The sequence below is a fragment of the Herpailurus yagouaroundi genome, unplaced genomic scaffold (genome assembly GCF_014898765.1).
Source record: "Herpailurus yagouaroundi ecotype Mexico unplaced genomic scaffold, PumYag 100, whole genome shotgun sequence".
Classification (NCBI taxonomy): domain Eukaryota; kingdom Metazoa; phylum Chordata; class Mammalia; order Carnivora; family Felidae; genus Herpailurus; species Herpailurus yagouaroundi.
This window is the reverse complement of record NW_024412391.1, coordinates 45839501-45854773: the sequence shown is the minus strand read 5'-3', so window position 1 is coordinate 45854773 and position 15273 is coordinate 45839501. Positions and strand designations below refer to the sequence as shown.

Here is a 15273-nt window from a genome sequence, read left to right as displayed (position 1 = left end):
TACACTTTTGGGTTAAATTTTCTTAGAGAAGTTAAAATCTATTTCTGTCTGACCTTATTGATTTACCTGGAGGAGACAGACTAAAACAAAACAAAATGCTGAAAAGAAAAGAAGAAAAATACTTTTTTGAAAGTGACTAGTTGTTAACAAGATAGGAAATACCAGAGATCCATAAGAGGGAAAATAGGAAATCAACAAAACTAAAAGGCAGCCTGCAGAGCGAGAGAAGATATTTGCAAATGACATAGCTAATAAAGGGTTAGTCTACAAAATCTATAAAGAATTTATGAAATGCAACACCAAAAACATATAATTCAGTTAAGAAATGGGCAGAAGACATGGTTTTCCAAAGAAGACATCCAGATGGCTAACAGACACATGAAAAGATGCTCAACATTACTCATCATCAAGGAAATACAAATCAAAACCACAGTGAGATACCACCTCACACCTGTCAGAATAGCTAAAATTAACAACTCAGGAAACAACAAATGTTGGCGAGGATGTGGAAAAAGGGGAACACTTTGGCACTGTTGGTGGGAATACAAACTGGTGCAGCCATTCTGGAGAACATATGGAGGCCCCTGCCCCTCAAAAATAGAACTACCCTATGATCCAGCAATTGTACTACTATGTATTTACCCAGAGGATACAAAAATACAGATTTGAAGGGGTACATGTACCCTGATGTTTATAGTGGCACTATCAACAATAGCTAAACTATGGAGAGAGCCCAAATATCCATTGACTGATGAATGGATAAAGAACATATGGTGTGTATGTGTGTGTGTGTGTGTGTGTGTGTATACACACACATATATAGACACACATATATATACATCTATAAATATACATACATATATACATATACATACATAATACACACATGATGGAATATTACCCAGCCATCAAAAAGAATGAAATCTTACCATTTGCAATGATATGGATGGAGCTAGAGTATATTACGCTAAGTGAAATAAGTCAGTCAGAGACAAATACTATATGATTTCACTCATGTAGAATTTAAGAAACATGAACATATGGGAGGGGGGGAAAGAGAGAGGGAAATAAACCATGAGAGACTCTTAAAGATAGCGAACAAACTGAGGGTTGATGGCGGGAGGTGGGTGAGGGATGGGCTAGACAGGTGAGGTGATGGGTACTAAGGAGGGCACTTGTGATGAGCACTGGATGTTGTGTGTAAGTGGTGAATCACTGAATTCTACTCCTGAAACCAATACTCACTATATGTTAACTATCTGGAATTTAAATAAAAAATTAAAAAGAAAAAAAAGGGAAAATAAGGCTACAGAGAGGTAAAAAAGCACAGGAGCCACTTTTGCCCTTAAGGCAGTGCCAATTGTTTCCAATTTCATTTTTGTTTTAGGGATGCTGTGGGGTGAGCAGTACAGAAATCAGTCAGGGGAGAAATCTAAAGGAGAGAATCTCTACAATAAGCTCCAAAAGATTACTATCTCATATTAGAGCTAAATTAGAAGTAAACCACCCCTCTTATTATCTTCTGTCCAAATTTTCATCTGCCCACCACCTGACCTTGGATTTCAGTGGTCCAGGATAGGTAGCATACCCCCAGGTACCTTGCAGGACCAACAAGATTCCTTTTTTGAGGAAAGACTGTTGGGGGAATGAGTTCTAAAGAATGAGTCAGACATTTAGGTGGGGGAATAACATGTCAAAAGGCTAAGAGGTTAAAAAGATTATGGAATTGAAAATTTCTGACAGCCTTGGCTCTAGAACCCTTCTTAGGAAAGGATATGTTTTGTTTGATAAAATATTTTGTTAGGCCACTTGATATAGAGGTAGAGACTCTATGAGTATGGGTGTCAGTATGATACCAAGCCACCTAAGACTGACTAAGCTGCTCTGCCGTGGGAGGGATTTGGTGTTTTGCTCTTGTGAGAGGAAGATGAGAGGTAAGTGGAGTACAGGGAGATGAAGGGAGACGCCATCAAGATATTAGGAGACTGGACACTGCACTTGGGTGAAAAGTCAGTGAGGAACCCTAGTGACAACTGAGTTCAGGGACTTTTAAGAATACAGAGGTTACAGCTAATAAGGGACTTTAAGTTATGTGTTGTATGGTGTGATGTGATTCTTCCTCTTGACCTATAACTGATCAGGGAAGTTTACCAGGCTCACAAATGCTCTGTGTGGATGAGGTCTTTGGAGGAAACTGAAGAATGTGTTTCACGTCTGGGTCAAAGTGTTGTTGAACAGAAGCAGTATTAAGTGGAACCAAAGGAAAAACCAAAGTCAGAAAGTCAGTAATGATCACCTCCACCCCACCCTGGGAATTTGTAAAGTTTTAAGGAAGGCTTTGGACTTTCAGAAGGTGTAAAGATTTGAGTGGAACTTATCCAGATCTTAAGGGCTGAGCAAATGGGAGTGGAATTTTGGGCCAAATCAGTAGAGATAATACAGAATTCAGGAATTTGAAGCACAGTAGAGAAGAGCTATGGTAAGAGATAAAGCAAGAGAGGAAAACAAGAACCAGAGCCTCTGGGCCTTGTAAGCCCTTTGGACTGTATTGTCTGAGGGGCGGGATCCAATTAGAAACATGGGAGAGGAGCTCAGAGAGAGGGGTATGGACTGTGGAACTTCTTTGTACCTGTGTAGCACTTGGCTTAGTGTAATCCCCTGTAAATACCTGCTGAATGGAATGAAGAACTAACACTGTCTTTTATAAATGGAATGCTTTATCTCATAAAGTCACTAGATAGGTGTTGGCAAACCATGGCTTATAGGCCAAATCCAACCTGCTGCCTGTTTTTGTCAGTAGAATTCTGTTGGAATGCAGCCACAACCATTCATTATATACTGTCTATTGTCTATGGCTGGTTTTTTGGCCATAGCAGAGTTGAGTAGTTCGACAGAGACTTTAAAGCCTAAAGTACAGTTGACCCTTGGATAACATGGGAATTAGGGGTGCTGACCCCTCATGCAGTTGAAAATCAGCGTATGACTTTTGACTCCCCCCAAACCTAACTATTAAGTCTACTGTTGACCAAAAAACCTTACAGATAACATAAACAGTTGATTACACTATTTTGTAATAGTGTACACACATGTGGACACATATATTTTGTATGTTATATGTATTATGTATTGTATTCTTACAATAAAGTGAACTAGAGAAAGTGTTAAGAAAATCATAAGGAAAAGAAAATACATTTATATTACCATACTGTATTTGTTGGAAAAAAATCAGCATGTAAGTGAATCCATGCAGTTCAAATCTGTGCTGTTCAAAGGCCACCTGTATTTCCTGTCTGGCCCTTTACAGAATACGTTTGCCCATCTCTGCGCTTGCTAGTCAAGGAGAATCTAGGTGACCATTGATTTAGGGTGCTGTCGAAGGGATGGCGATATTCAGCTCTCAGACCTCTGAGGCTTTCACCAGCTTTATGGCTATGATCAGTAGACATGGTTTGGAGGACATGACAAGTGAAAAATATTTAAATACATTTGATTAATGACAACCTAAGCTTTAATATCTAAGTTTTAAAAGTTATATTTAAATTAGATGAGTCAATTTCTCAATATCTGACCTCCATATATTACATTGTCCTAGGAAGATGAGCCAGTAGAAAATGTTAATCAATCATTTGGGTTGGTATCCATCTAAAGCCAGTAAGTTGTAGGAATCCATTTAAAATAGAAGGCAAATGCAAAAATAAGTCCGTTTCTCCTTTATTTTGGGGTCTCACACTTCCCCCCTTAGCTTTAATATTGACAGCATTGTATAGAAGGAACTAGGAACATAAATATTGAAGTTTTAGGATTAAGTAATGTGAAAGCTTAAATAATACATGTCTCCATAACAAAGAAAATAATAATAAATGATTAGTACTGCAATCTGTGACCACATAAAATTAAATGTTTACTTGTTTTTGAGAAAGATGTGTTTCCTAAGGATGAACCAGCATCTTGCTTTGGAGTCACTGTGGAGTTTTGAGTATTACATTCTACTTGGGGGAGCTGAATTTAGCCAGTAATTATTGGAAGGAATGATTAAAGGAAGCTCAGAACAAACATTTTCTCATTTTTAGTTGGCAGAGAACTAGTAGTAACAATAACAAAAAAGTTAAAGAATCTAAAAGCAGTGGAATGAATTCAGAAACAAAATGAGAACCAATGATGAAATCTTAAGCAATTCTCAAGGCACTTCTCTAATTGATGTTTGTTTGCTTAATGAGCTAGAGAACTTGCTAGAGATAAGGAGATGCCAACTGAATGGAAAAAGGAGATAGACCTCTGTCATGATTCTAAATAGCAGTATCAGCCATTCTTAAATTTTCAGTGGAAGAAATACAGAAGAATACCATCTGTTTATTAATATTTTTAAAAGAGATCAAGTCAGAGTATATATATTAGTGACTACTATGCTTGTTCTAAAATACACCAGTGAAGAAAGTAACCAAAGTATGAAGAGTAACTCGCTTTTGGTCAGTGGGGAAGTTACAACCATAGTCCTGGTTTTCTTACTGTTTTCAGTGCTTTCTGCTAGCCCACTGGTTCTCCAAGTAAGCTGAAAAACTTCTAAAAATGCAGATTTCCTAGACTCACATCAGAGCCCAGGACTCTCTATTTTTACAAAGCTGCTCAGGTAGTTCTGATGTGTTCTGTCTGCATACCAGTGCTGGATAACACTGGAGCTAGGCTGCCTATTCTGAAAAGAAAAAGTACACTGACATGAGGAAGTCATTTTGTGTTGCTGTTAAAATTGCGGAGTTCAGAATACACTATGATATTTTAAAAAGGCATCCCTTTAAGTACATCCAAGTTTAGAAAACTAAACTGCTGAGAGCTAACATATGCTAGGACTCATGTTCATCCTTATCATTATGAAGGGTAAACCCTAAAGGCCAGGAACTTTTGTTGTGTTTTGCTTTGAGATACCTTGAGGTTTGAGTTGGGAGCCATAGACCCTGAACTTCCTCTGAAGAAGTAAGCCTCAGCATTGACAGAGTAGAGGTTCCAATGTTACCATGATGACACTTTTCAGAGCAGTTCAGAAGAAAAAGGGAACTTCTGTATGCTGCCCAGCTGCTTTTTAAGAGGGGGTTAAAAAAGGGGGTTCTGAGAATGCATGATCATCCTGGCTTTCCCATTTGGGGACTATGATAGGAAAGAATTCATATGGAATAAAAGGGAAAGCAAATTTTAGTTATTAGGAGTCAGGAACATGGTTGTACCTACCTACTGCTTCAAGGAGTACCTTATTGTAGTTTGCAGGTAACTGAACATATATTGTATTTAATTTTATAGGCAGTTAATAAAAAGCAATATTTTCTCAGAGATGCTTCTCTTTTTTTTTTTAAGTTTATTTATTTTGAGAGAGAGAGAAAGAGAGAGAGAGCAGGGGAGGGGCAGAGAAAGAGAGAAAGAGAATACCAAGCAGACTCTTCACTGTCATCGCAATTCAGAACTCAGACTCACTGACATTAGGACCTGAGCAAAAACTAAGAGTCGGATGCTTAACTAGTTGAGCCATCCAGGCACCCCTCAAAGATGCTTTTCTTAAATTTCATGCTACTGAAAAGGTTTTGGGGCCAATTACTAACCAACCATAGGACCATTTAGGTAGAAGAGATAAAAATTTCAGTGAGAAGCCTTATATACATGCTGTTAGTGAATTCAGTCAGATAGGACAGCCTTAAATTCCTACTCAGATTCCTTTTGACCAAATATAAAATTTTATGTTGCTGTTTTTGAGCCAGGGACAGTTGTCTATCCCCAGATCATGAACAATCTGCTAAGAGTTTCCTCTGACTCAAGGGAAGCCCGTCCGATTCTGATGACTCTTGGAGCTGAGTAGGAATTTAGGACCGACAGCCATTTTGGGGAATCAGGGAACAGAAGAACATGTGTAGCAAGGACTGACTTAGTAGAAGTGAGCTGAGTCCTCTTTCCCACAAATACGAAAATATTCCTTTTCATTTAATGAAAATGTCAGTTTACAAAATATGTTAAATATGATCTTTAAGTTAAAAAAATGGAGAAGACACATATCATGGTGTTAACGGTGGTTATTCTGGATAAAGGAAGTACAGAGGTTTTCTTCCTTTTGTTTTAATTTCACAGCTTTTCCTGTTGTTAGAAAAATGGAAAACTTGTTTTCTTTGTGGATTTCCAGGATTTCTAAACTATTTATGAGGAATGTGTTAGTTTTATAATTAGGAAAAGAAAAGCTTCTTTTTTCATATAAAGAGCATGTTTACAAACTGGATTAGATCCATGGAAGTCTGATCAAGATGGTGAAAGCCCAGATTCAAGAGGGAAGAGTTAAGTTTGCAGAGCAGCAGTATTTAGCCTGGCAAAGAGAACTCTTACAGAGCCAAAAAGATCTTCGAACTCTTGAAGGGCTGCTGTCATGGAGATGATAGGTAGATTATTCTTATTTTGCATGGAGAGAAGAACCAGGGTCAGCAGGTAGAAATTATGAGGAGGAAAAATGTCCTCAGTAGAAATAAATTATCTGATAACCAATAGCATTCAAAATTGGGATGGACTGCCTGTGTGGTAGTGATGTCCCATTTTGGAAGTGTAAAATGAGGCTGGGTGGCTTTCTGAATGATTTCTTAAAGAAGGAATTCTTAAACGAGAGATTTGATCAAGTGAAATTATAAATGAAACCAAACCAAACTGAACAAAATAACCATACAGGCGTTTTTTTTTTGTTGTTTTTTTGTTTTGTTTTTAAACCATCAAAGTGTTTTGAGATTTTTTCTTTTTCCTCAAAATGATTCAAATAAATACAATACAGAGAGCTGGCACTGAAATCTTAGAAAATTACTTGTTTGCACCTGTTGCTTCATATGTAAAATGGTGAAAATAATAGTACTTATCTCATAGGGTTGTTGTGAGGATTAAAAGAATCGCTATATACAAAGCATTTGGTACAGTGTCCATAAACAGCAATCAATCAACATACGTTAGGTGCAATTTAAATAATAATTTGTAATTAGTGTGTTACAGGAAATTTGGTGAAGCAAAGATTTAAATGGCAACCTTGAACAACGGATTCTGGGAGTGTTTTTGAACAGATGGTGTCAGGGGTTGATAGGGAACCACTTATACTACTCCTGATAAAATAAAAATTTTGATCAAAACAGATTAATTTTCAAATGAAGGAAGTGATCATTCTGGAATTTTAGAATGTTGTGAATGAAATTGATGTCTGCCTTGTAAAGATACACACCAACTTACTTTTGATCAAGTTTCTAACAGATGTGGACACTACAGTTTAGTTAATTGTCATGTTATGCCATCCCTAAGTTGTGATAAACAGAAGAGCCCTCTATCTGAGTGTTTTTTTTCTCACATATAAAAATAAACTAATATATTAAAGCCCTTTGTAATTATTTACGTTTTGTAACGTTTTGTAATTACGTTTTACCTGTCCTCGGAGGCAGTTGGGCGAGTAGCTGTTTGTAATGGAGTGTGCAATTCATTAGAGTAAAAGGTGTTTGACAATAGGTCAGCTCCTTCAAGCTCTCTGCAACAGTAGGGCCTGCCATGAATTACCTCCATGTTTCTTGAAAGGCACAGACTGGAAAGAAAAGAAGGGCACAGTTGGTTCCAATAGTCAACTGACTTGGTCACTATCACACTGACCCTCCCTCAGGGCAGGCAGGAAACATACTTTATACTGCTAAATTGTTCAACTCAACATTGCATAGAAATCAGGGGTTTCCTTTCTCACCAAGAAACCATCTGTGGACCTTCATATATCACATCAGTAATAAATAGTAACTTAAATTCTATGGAAGTGAATTTCAAGGGAAATTGAAAGTGGAAGTGGAAGACGTTCTTAAGGACAATCTAAACACTACTGAACGACAGCTCCATATCCATACAAGGCCACTCCTCCATGGACATCGACTGAGATTAAATTTTTGCCTCAAAGTTTACCATAACTATTCAAGAAAACTCAGCTGACCCCCCACCCCATCCCCATAATATTTCTTAAAAGCAGGCAGAATCACACAGCAGAATCAGCAGCTGTGCTTCTAAGGGTTTCAGGGATCCGGAATGAGAGAAGAGCTTTGCAGAGAGGTGCAGAAGCAGTGGTGCAGCAGGACCCCAAAGGGTTAGAATCCCGCTCCCTCCCTCGGACTTGGACGGGGAAGCCAAGGAGGCGCCCCGGCTTGGCACCGCGGGCCTCCCAGGCCATTAGCGTCCTGCCTAGCGGTGACTCAGGGGTTCGGACGCACCTGGGACATCAGCCTGGGGGCGGCCCTGGATCACGTCTCCCTTGCCCTCCCCAGAGCTGGTGGGCCTCTGCGGGGCGTGGAATCCCGCCGTTGTCCACACCTGCGGGCCCAGGGAGCTTGCTGGTTACGGGCAGGTGCGGGTGGGGAGAGAGAGGGACCGCGGGCAGGCCAGGGGTGGGGTTGAGGGTGCCTATGACGGCAACCGTGACCGTGGCACTAGGTAATGCATTCTTGCGAAGGGGCAGGAGGCTATTAGAGTTTTCTCAGGAAGCCAGCCTAGGAGCCTTGCGACTGGTAGTAATCCGAAACGGGACTGGAAGTGTAGAGAGAGGACAAGACGCCCAGTCTAGAGGTGAAAGGGGCTCTTCCGTGGCTCCAGGCCCTCGGCCCCGCCCCCACATCTCGCCCCGCCCCCAGGCGTCCTCTGGTGGAAGATCGAGTTCTACTTGGTCTGCTTGTTCTAGGGTTTTTCTCCGGCCCTCGCATTCCCAGTGTGGACTGGGCGGAGGACGGGCTCAGCGCCAGGATGGAGGGCAGGACACCCTGGTGAGGCGAGAGCATCCTGCCATCTTCCCCTCCGCCTCCTATTGCTGGAATGGGGGGCTGCGGCCGCTTTGAAGGTGGCTTCGCTGGACTCTGCACGCGTGCTCCGGAGTTGTGCCCTGTGGGACACTTGGCTCTTCTTTCCTCGGGTGGGTGCGGACATGGCAAACGGGCAGGTCTGGCTGCGGCTTACTACCCAGTTCCCAAGGACCTAGCCCCACCTTGATGACCTCAGTTACGCGCAACCCCTGCCCTCCCACCTCCATCCCCTTTCCCCCCAGAAGCTAATGTGAACACGGTTCCGCACCTACAGAGCCCTGAGTTTCTGTGATGACTGAGACACCGCCCCCCCCCACCCCCGAAGGACCGGGATGTGGGAAGCTTACATTTTGAGAGAGGCTAGAACTGAGCCTGTAGGAACACAGAAGGATGCGGAGGTAGAGAGATCACCTCTGAGAAGGGAGTTGTTCTCTGACTCTTAAAACAGCTTTTTAATCAGCTGACCAGTGGATATTCATTTTGTGCTGTGCTTTCTAGGTGAGTGTTAAGTGACATGCGAGAAAGAAAGGTGCATTGGAGTCGGCAAGGTCGGGATTTTATATTCTTGGTCAACTTCATAGTTTCTGCACCTCTCCCCCAATTCCACTAAGCTTGCAAGAGTAAATACTGCTGGAGACAGAATTGTGAATTAGGTGAAGTTTGCCCTCATCTTTCCCCTTTATACATTTCATCCCCCCCCCCCCCCCAAATAACTTCTCATGGAAGTCCATCCTAATCTTTTTTTGCCTTTTTGCTGCTTTAGGGTTTTCAGGATTTCCTTTTAAATTCCTTCCATTGAATTCCCTGTCAACTTAGCCTATTTCATGTGCCCAGCCTTCCAGTAATTTCTGTATCCCACCTTTCTCTTGTGCTTGACCTTTGTTCCATTTCCTCATGGCTTGATTCTTCCTGGGTGGTAATAATTGAACACAATAGGTTTAATCAGGGATATCTGCTGAAGCTGCATCATAAGCCATGGGCTCGTATGTATGCGGATGGTTGTGAGACCAGGGAAGTTAGGGCCACAACGGGACCCAGGATATGTGGTGAGAGTCTCCAGGTTCTAGTGGGTTTGAAATTTTATTTTCTGTCAAACGGGTGTAAAGAGTAGGAAAATAGCATTACTTATTTTTAACTTTGTTATCTCCAAATAAAATTTATAGGCAAGAAAAAAAATTCATTGTCAGATCTTTGTAAAACAAGTGTTCTCTTTGGAAATGCTTCCCCATCTGAAAGGTTCTTGAGGATGTCAGAATTGGGTCTACTTGACCGCGCTCCTCAGCCATCAGATCATGTATATGTGACCCCAACCAAAAGTAAGCACCTGCCTTGGGATGCTCAAAATAACTGATTTCTTAGGTGTGTCACCACTTCCTGTGGAGTCAGATCACCTTTCTATCTCTCCTGACATACTGTTCTCTCCGTCACCACTTCATTTACCTTAATGTATTCTTTGAGTCACTAGTAATCCCGCCAGCAGAGAAGATGAAATTTGGGAATGAAAAAAATGTATGCATAGAATACTGTGTCTGGGTTGACAAAAATTCCAAACCGCTAAAGTTAGACCTTTCGCCTTCAAGGAGATAATATACAGGAAGTATATAATAATGTAAGCTATACTCTATAACCTTTATTTTAAATCTGTTATAAAGACTTTTAATTAAAGTGGTATTTGATAATGAACCAAATAAAGTTTTGAGGGATCTCGTACTTCTTGGCAGATATGGGTATTTAATCCACCCCTCGCAGTTTCACTGATATAATTGACGTGTAAAATTGTAGAAGTTTAAGGGGTACAACACAATGACTTCATATGTGTATATATTATGAAATGGCTGTCACAGAAATTTTATTTATTAGCATCTATCACCTCATATTGTTTCAAAAAAGAATTTTTCCCCTTGTGATGAAATCTTTTAGGATTTGTTCTCTTAGCAACTTCAAATATACCAAACAGCATTGTTCACTATAGTCATCCTGTTGTGCATTATATCCCAGTACTTACTTATCTCATAAACTGGAAGTTTGTACTTTTTGACCACCTTCGCTTGATTCCCTTACCTCTCACCCCCTGCCTCTGGCAACCACAAATCTGATCTCTTTTTCTATGAGTTTGTTTTTTTAGATTCCACATATAAGTGAGATCATACTGTGTTTATCTTTCTCTGTCTTACTTAGCATAATGCCCTCGAGATCCATACATGTCAGGAATGCAAGATTTCTTTCTTTTTTATGGCTGAATAGTTTTTCCGTGAGCACACGTGTACCACATTTTCTTTATCCACTCATCTGTAGATGGACACTTAGGTTGTTTCCATGTCTGGCTATTATAAATAATGCTGCAGTGAACATGGGGTGTAGATCTCTCTTTGACATGGTGATTTTATGAATATTTAAGTTTTTTTAAATATATTTTTTAAAAGTTTATTTATTTTGGAAGAGACAGCGACAGCACGAGTAGGGGAGGGGCAGAGAGAGAGGGAGAGAGAGAGAGAGAGAGAGAGAGAGAGAGAGAGAGAATCACAAGCTGTTGCCACGCTGTCAGCACAGAGCCCTAGGTGGGGCTCAAACCCATGAAGCCACAAGATCATGACCTGAGCTGAAACTAAGAGTCAGGCGCTTAACTGACCCAGCCACTCAGGCATACTTCATGAGTATTTTTTAAATGGAAAAAGTTTGAGTGTTATTCCTTGCCTAGAAGATGGGTTGGGAAGTCTTTTTCAGTGACTTTAAAACATACATTAAAAAACAGCTGTAAAACTTAAAACCTCGTTGATTCCAATGTATGTATCCTACTTACTAGGATGATAATTAAAACTACATATTCTTCTGGCTTTAAAATTAAACTGATTACAAATGAGTTTAATGACACTTTAATATTAAATTGAGGGTTTTTTTTTTTTTTTTTGCCTTGAGTAGCTAAGGAACTGTGTACTCATTGCAATGACATAGGTGCAGATATTTATAAAATGTCCTTATTTGGTAAATAATCCCCAATTGCCCAGAGTGTGTCAGGGATTGCCCCAGTGCCTGCAATCTCTGGAGATATGGAACAGGAAACAGTTACGATCCAATGAGGTAGGTGCTACCTTGGGAAGCAAATACCCTTGTACTTCTAGCCTCAAGAATTATGGAAATCAGTAATACTGGATATTTTATTCCTGGCCTCTGGTAGACTAGCCTCTAAAGATGGCACCCATTGCACTTCTAGCCTCAAGAATTATGGAAATAAGGACTATAGTAATATTGGATATTTTCTTCCTGGCCTCTGGTTGACTAGGCTCTAAAGATGGCCCTTAATGAACCACAGCTCCTGCTATTAATGCTTATGTGTAGTTCCCACCTACATCTGTATGAGCTGCTCTGTGACTCGTGTTAACCACTTGAATGCAGAAGTATGCTCTGCCAATGCTAGACCTAGTCTTTAAGAGGACTGGTCGCTTCCACTTTCTCGCTCTTCGGACACTTACTTTTGAGAGACTTGAACCACCATGAAATAAGTCTAACTACCTTACCAGAAGGACCCTGTAGGAAGATTATATGAAGAGGGAGAGGGACCCTGTTGTCATAATGTCCCCATTATCTGAAGAGATGACTCCAGTCTCACGTGTCACCCGACTGCAACCAGATGAGAAGCCCCAGGTGAGACCAGTGGAAGAACTGCCTACATGATCTCAGACAACCTACAGAATCACAAGAGGTAATAAAATAGTTGTTCTTTAAAACCACCAAGTCCTGGTATGGTTTCCTGTGCAGTGATAGATAACCACTTATTGTATAATGTTTGTACCATACTACATAATTTGTTTTCTTTCTTACCTTTCTAAATATTAGAATGTTTTAATATTTTAATGTTAGCTAGAATGTTGGTGGTTGACTTTACAATGTAGTATTTAGGATGCAGAATATTTTGATGGCATTGTAACTAAACTAGGAGACAAAATAACATCATCCAAAAATAGAAATAGTGACTGTTAGGGTCATCTGGGGAGTGGGGGAGTGAGTGATGGGATATTCATTTGTATGAAGAATAATTTCATCATCTAGGTGGAAGCATGCCATATAATTGTTGCATCGACATTTAAATATGGGTAGAAATGTGTCTGTGGATACCTTAGGGTCAAAGGAGTAGAACGTAGGCTAGTTGATGCCACAGTAACACATAACCACCAAATCTAAGTGGCCTAAAATCTCAGTGGCTTGTTTCTCCTTGTGTTCCATAAACCATTACTGCAGGGGACCCTGCACCTTGTCATTCAAGGGCTGCTGTCTCCTAACTCTGCCATTTCAATGTGGGGCCTCAGGGTTTGCAGCAGCAGAAGGCAGTGTAGGTAATTAAGCACCAGCTCTTAGCTGTTTCTACTCACAAGTGATTCACAGCAGTTGATAAACATTCCTATGGCCAAGGAAATTGCAGGGCATGGCCTGCGATATGTCATGTTCCTGTGTGTCTAGGGAATGGGAAATGTTAATGAATTCTAGTAACGTCACTCACAGTGTTCTTCTAGTACTTTGCCTCCCTCCAGTTTTACCTTCACCCTATCATTCTCTATACTACCACCTGGGAGATTTTTGTAAAATGCAAATCTGACATGTGTCTTGCTTGAAATCCACCATGGACCCCTGTTATTCACAGCATGAAGGCTGACTTCTGGTTTTGAAAAAAAATTTTCCTAATCTAATCTTTCTCAATCCTGTCCCACAGCAGCCCATCCTTCAATTATATTGACCTTACTTGCAGTAAGGAGCAGAAACCATGCTTATTATTTGAGCAGGGTAAACTTAATATAAAGGATTATTAGCTAGTAGAGGCTGGTTAACTATGAAAAGAGGGAGATTTAAACTTCTTAGAAGACAGAGTGTCTGTCATAGGTACACACAGCTTTCGGATGGAGAAGAAACCTGTTAGAGGTGTAGGTTAGCACTGTTCTCTAGAAGTGGTCTCGTGTTAGAGGATGTGAGTTGGCCAGGACTGGCCTCTGGAAGTGGCCTGCCATTGCTGGAGGGTATGTGCTGGATATGGCTGCTGGTAGAGAGAGAGAGAGTGGTCTAATGGCCAGTTGGAACGCTTCTAGGTGGATGCCAGGCTCTAGTGATGAATAGTAATAATAAGGGATCAGTAACTGAAACAGAAGTGTCTTACTGTTATCATTGCCTTGCAGGGGGTCATTCCAGTGCTTTCTATTGATGAAACTTAAAATTCTGCCACCTGATGACGGAGAACTTTTTGCAGGATCCAAGTCCAGTATCACAAAGTGCAGGGCAAAGAAGAGTGGATTTGGAATGGAGAGCCAATAAATTGATAACTTGCACACCCTAGTAATGGTAATTTATTTAACATACACTGTGTACCAGATGCTGTGATAGAAGAGTGTGTGTGTGTGTGTGTGTGTGTGTGTGTGTGTGTGTATTTGTAGGTGTACATAATTTTAAAACCCACAGCAGCCCTGTGAAGTAGATATCCTCATTTGACATATACAAAAAATGATTCACTTTTGTCTGGACATTAAAGCTATGCTCTTCTCTGCCATCCTGATACTCTTTTCTTCTATGAGGAAAGTTAAATGTGCCCTCTTATCTTCCCCCTTACTACTTGCCTCTGTATTACAGCACTTATGTCGCAGTACCTTTTGGTTTGTGTATCTACCTCTCTCGGTAATGTAGGAGACCTTGAAAAGCAGGAATCGTATTTTTTGTTTCATTTTGGGTTCCCAGTGCCTACCTTTAGTACTTAGTACTTAAATACTCATGAAAAGAATAATTATTTGGATGTCCCCTCCTTGAAACCAATGTCAGTGAGCTAGATAACTCTGGAAACATATAGGTAGGTGCTAAGTAAATCTCTTGAGTTGGGTTGAGTATTTACTATTGGATAAGCTAGTAAGGTCTTGTTGAATATTGGGAATAGGGAAAGCCTTTTTTGTTTTTATTTTATTTTATAATTTGGTTTATTTATTAACACCATAATGTGATAGGAAACTGTCAATTTAAAATCTCTTTTATATGTTTGTGCATAGGAAAGGTTTGATTCCTAAAAAACATTTAGCCCATCATAAAATGGTACAATTTTAGTTCACAGTCATGGATAGGTTCTGCTGTTGGCCATTCCGTTAAATCTCCTTTAGGTTCAGATTCTACCTCTGTCAGTTTTTCTTTCTTTTTTTTAAGTTTACTTATTTATTTTGAGAGAAACAGAGACAATGTTGAGTGGGGGAGGAGCAGAGAGAGAGGGTGAGAGAGAATCTCAAGCACGCTCTGTGCTGCCAGTGCAGAACCTGATGCAAGGCTTGAACCCACAAAACTGTGAGATCGTGACCTGAGCTGGAACCAAGAGTTGGATGCTTAACCGATTCAGCCACTTAGGTGCTCCTACTTCTGTTAGTCTTTCAAGTAAGAAACTTTGGGATCATCCTGTGGATTATGTTATTGGTATTTAAAGAGTTTTGAGTTTTGT

At 40.3% G+C, this 15273-nt stretch overlaps 1 protein-coding gene and 1 long non-coding RNA gene across 4 annotated transcripts in view; one reads left to right on the top strand and one right to left on the bottom strand.

Moving 5' to 3' along the window:
• The window catches only part of SPMIP4 (sperm microtubule inner protein 4), a 42725-nt gene extending 34377 nt beyond the window's left edge, over positions 1-8348 (bottom strand). Inside the window, exons 1-2 of the mRNA XM_040472409.1 lie at positions 8238-8348; positions 7421-7573 (exon numbers count right to left, since the gene is read on the bottom strand). Coding sequence (XP_040328343.1) covers positions 7421-7554 — 134 coding nt within the window. The 5' untranslated portion in view covers positions 7555-7573; positions 8238-8348. The remainder of the gene's footprint in view (positions 1-7420; positions 7574-8237) is intronic.
• A 40-nt stretch (positions 8349-8388) lies between these two features.
• LOC121028608 (uncharacterized) lies at positions 8389-14131 on the top strand. Of its 3 annotated transcripts, none has more exons than XR_005789349.1 (3): positions 8389-8929; positions 12213-12519; positions 13982-14131. It is a non-coding gene; the product is annotated as an uncharacterized LOC121028608 (long non-coding RNA). The 3 variants fall into 3 exon arrangements; XR_005789348.1 differs by having other exon boundaries at positions 8389-9317; XR_005789347.1 differs by lacking the exon at positions 8389-8929 and having other exon boundaries at positions 11517-12519.
• The last annotated feature ends 1142 nt before the right edge of the window (positions 14132-15273 follow it).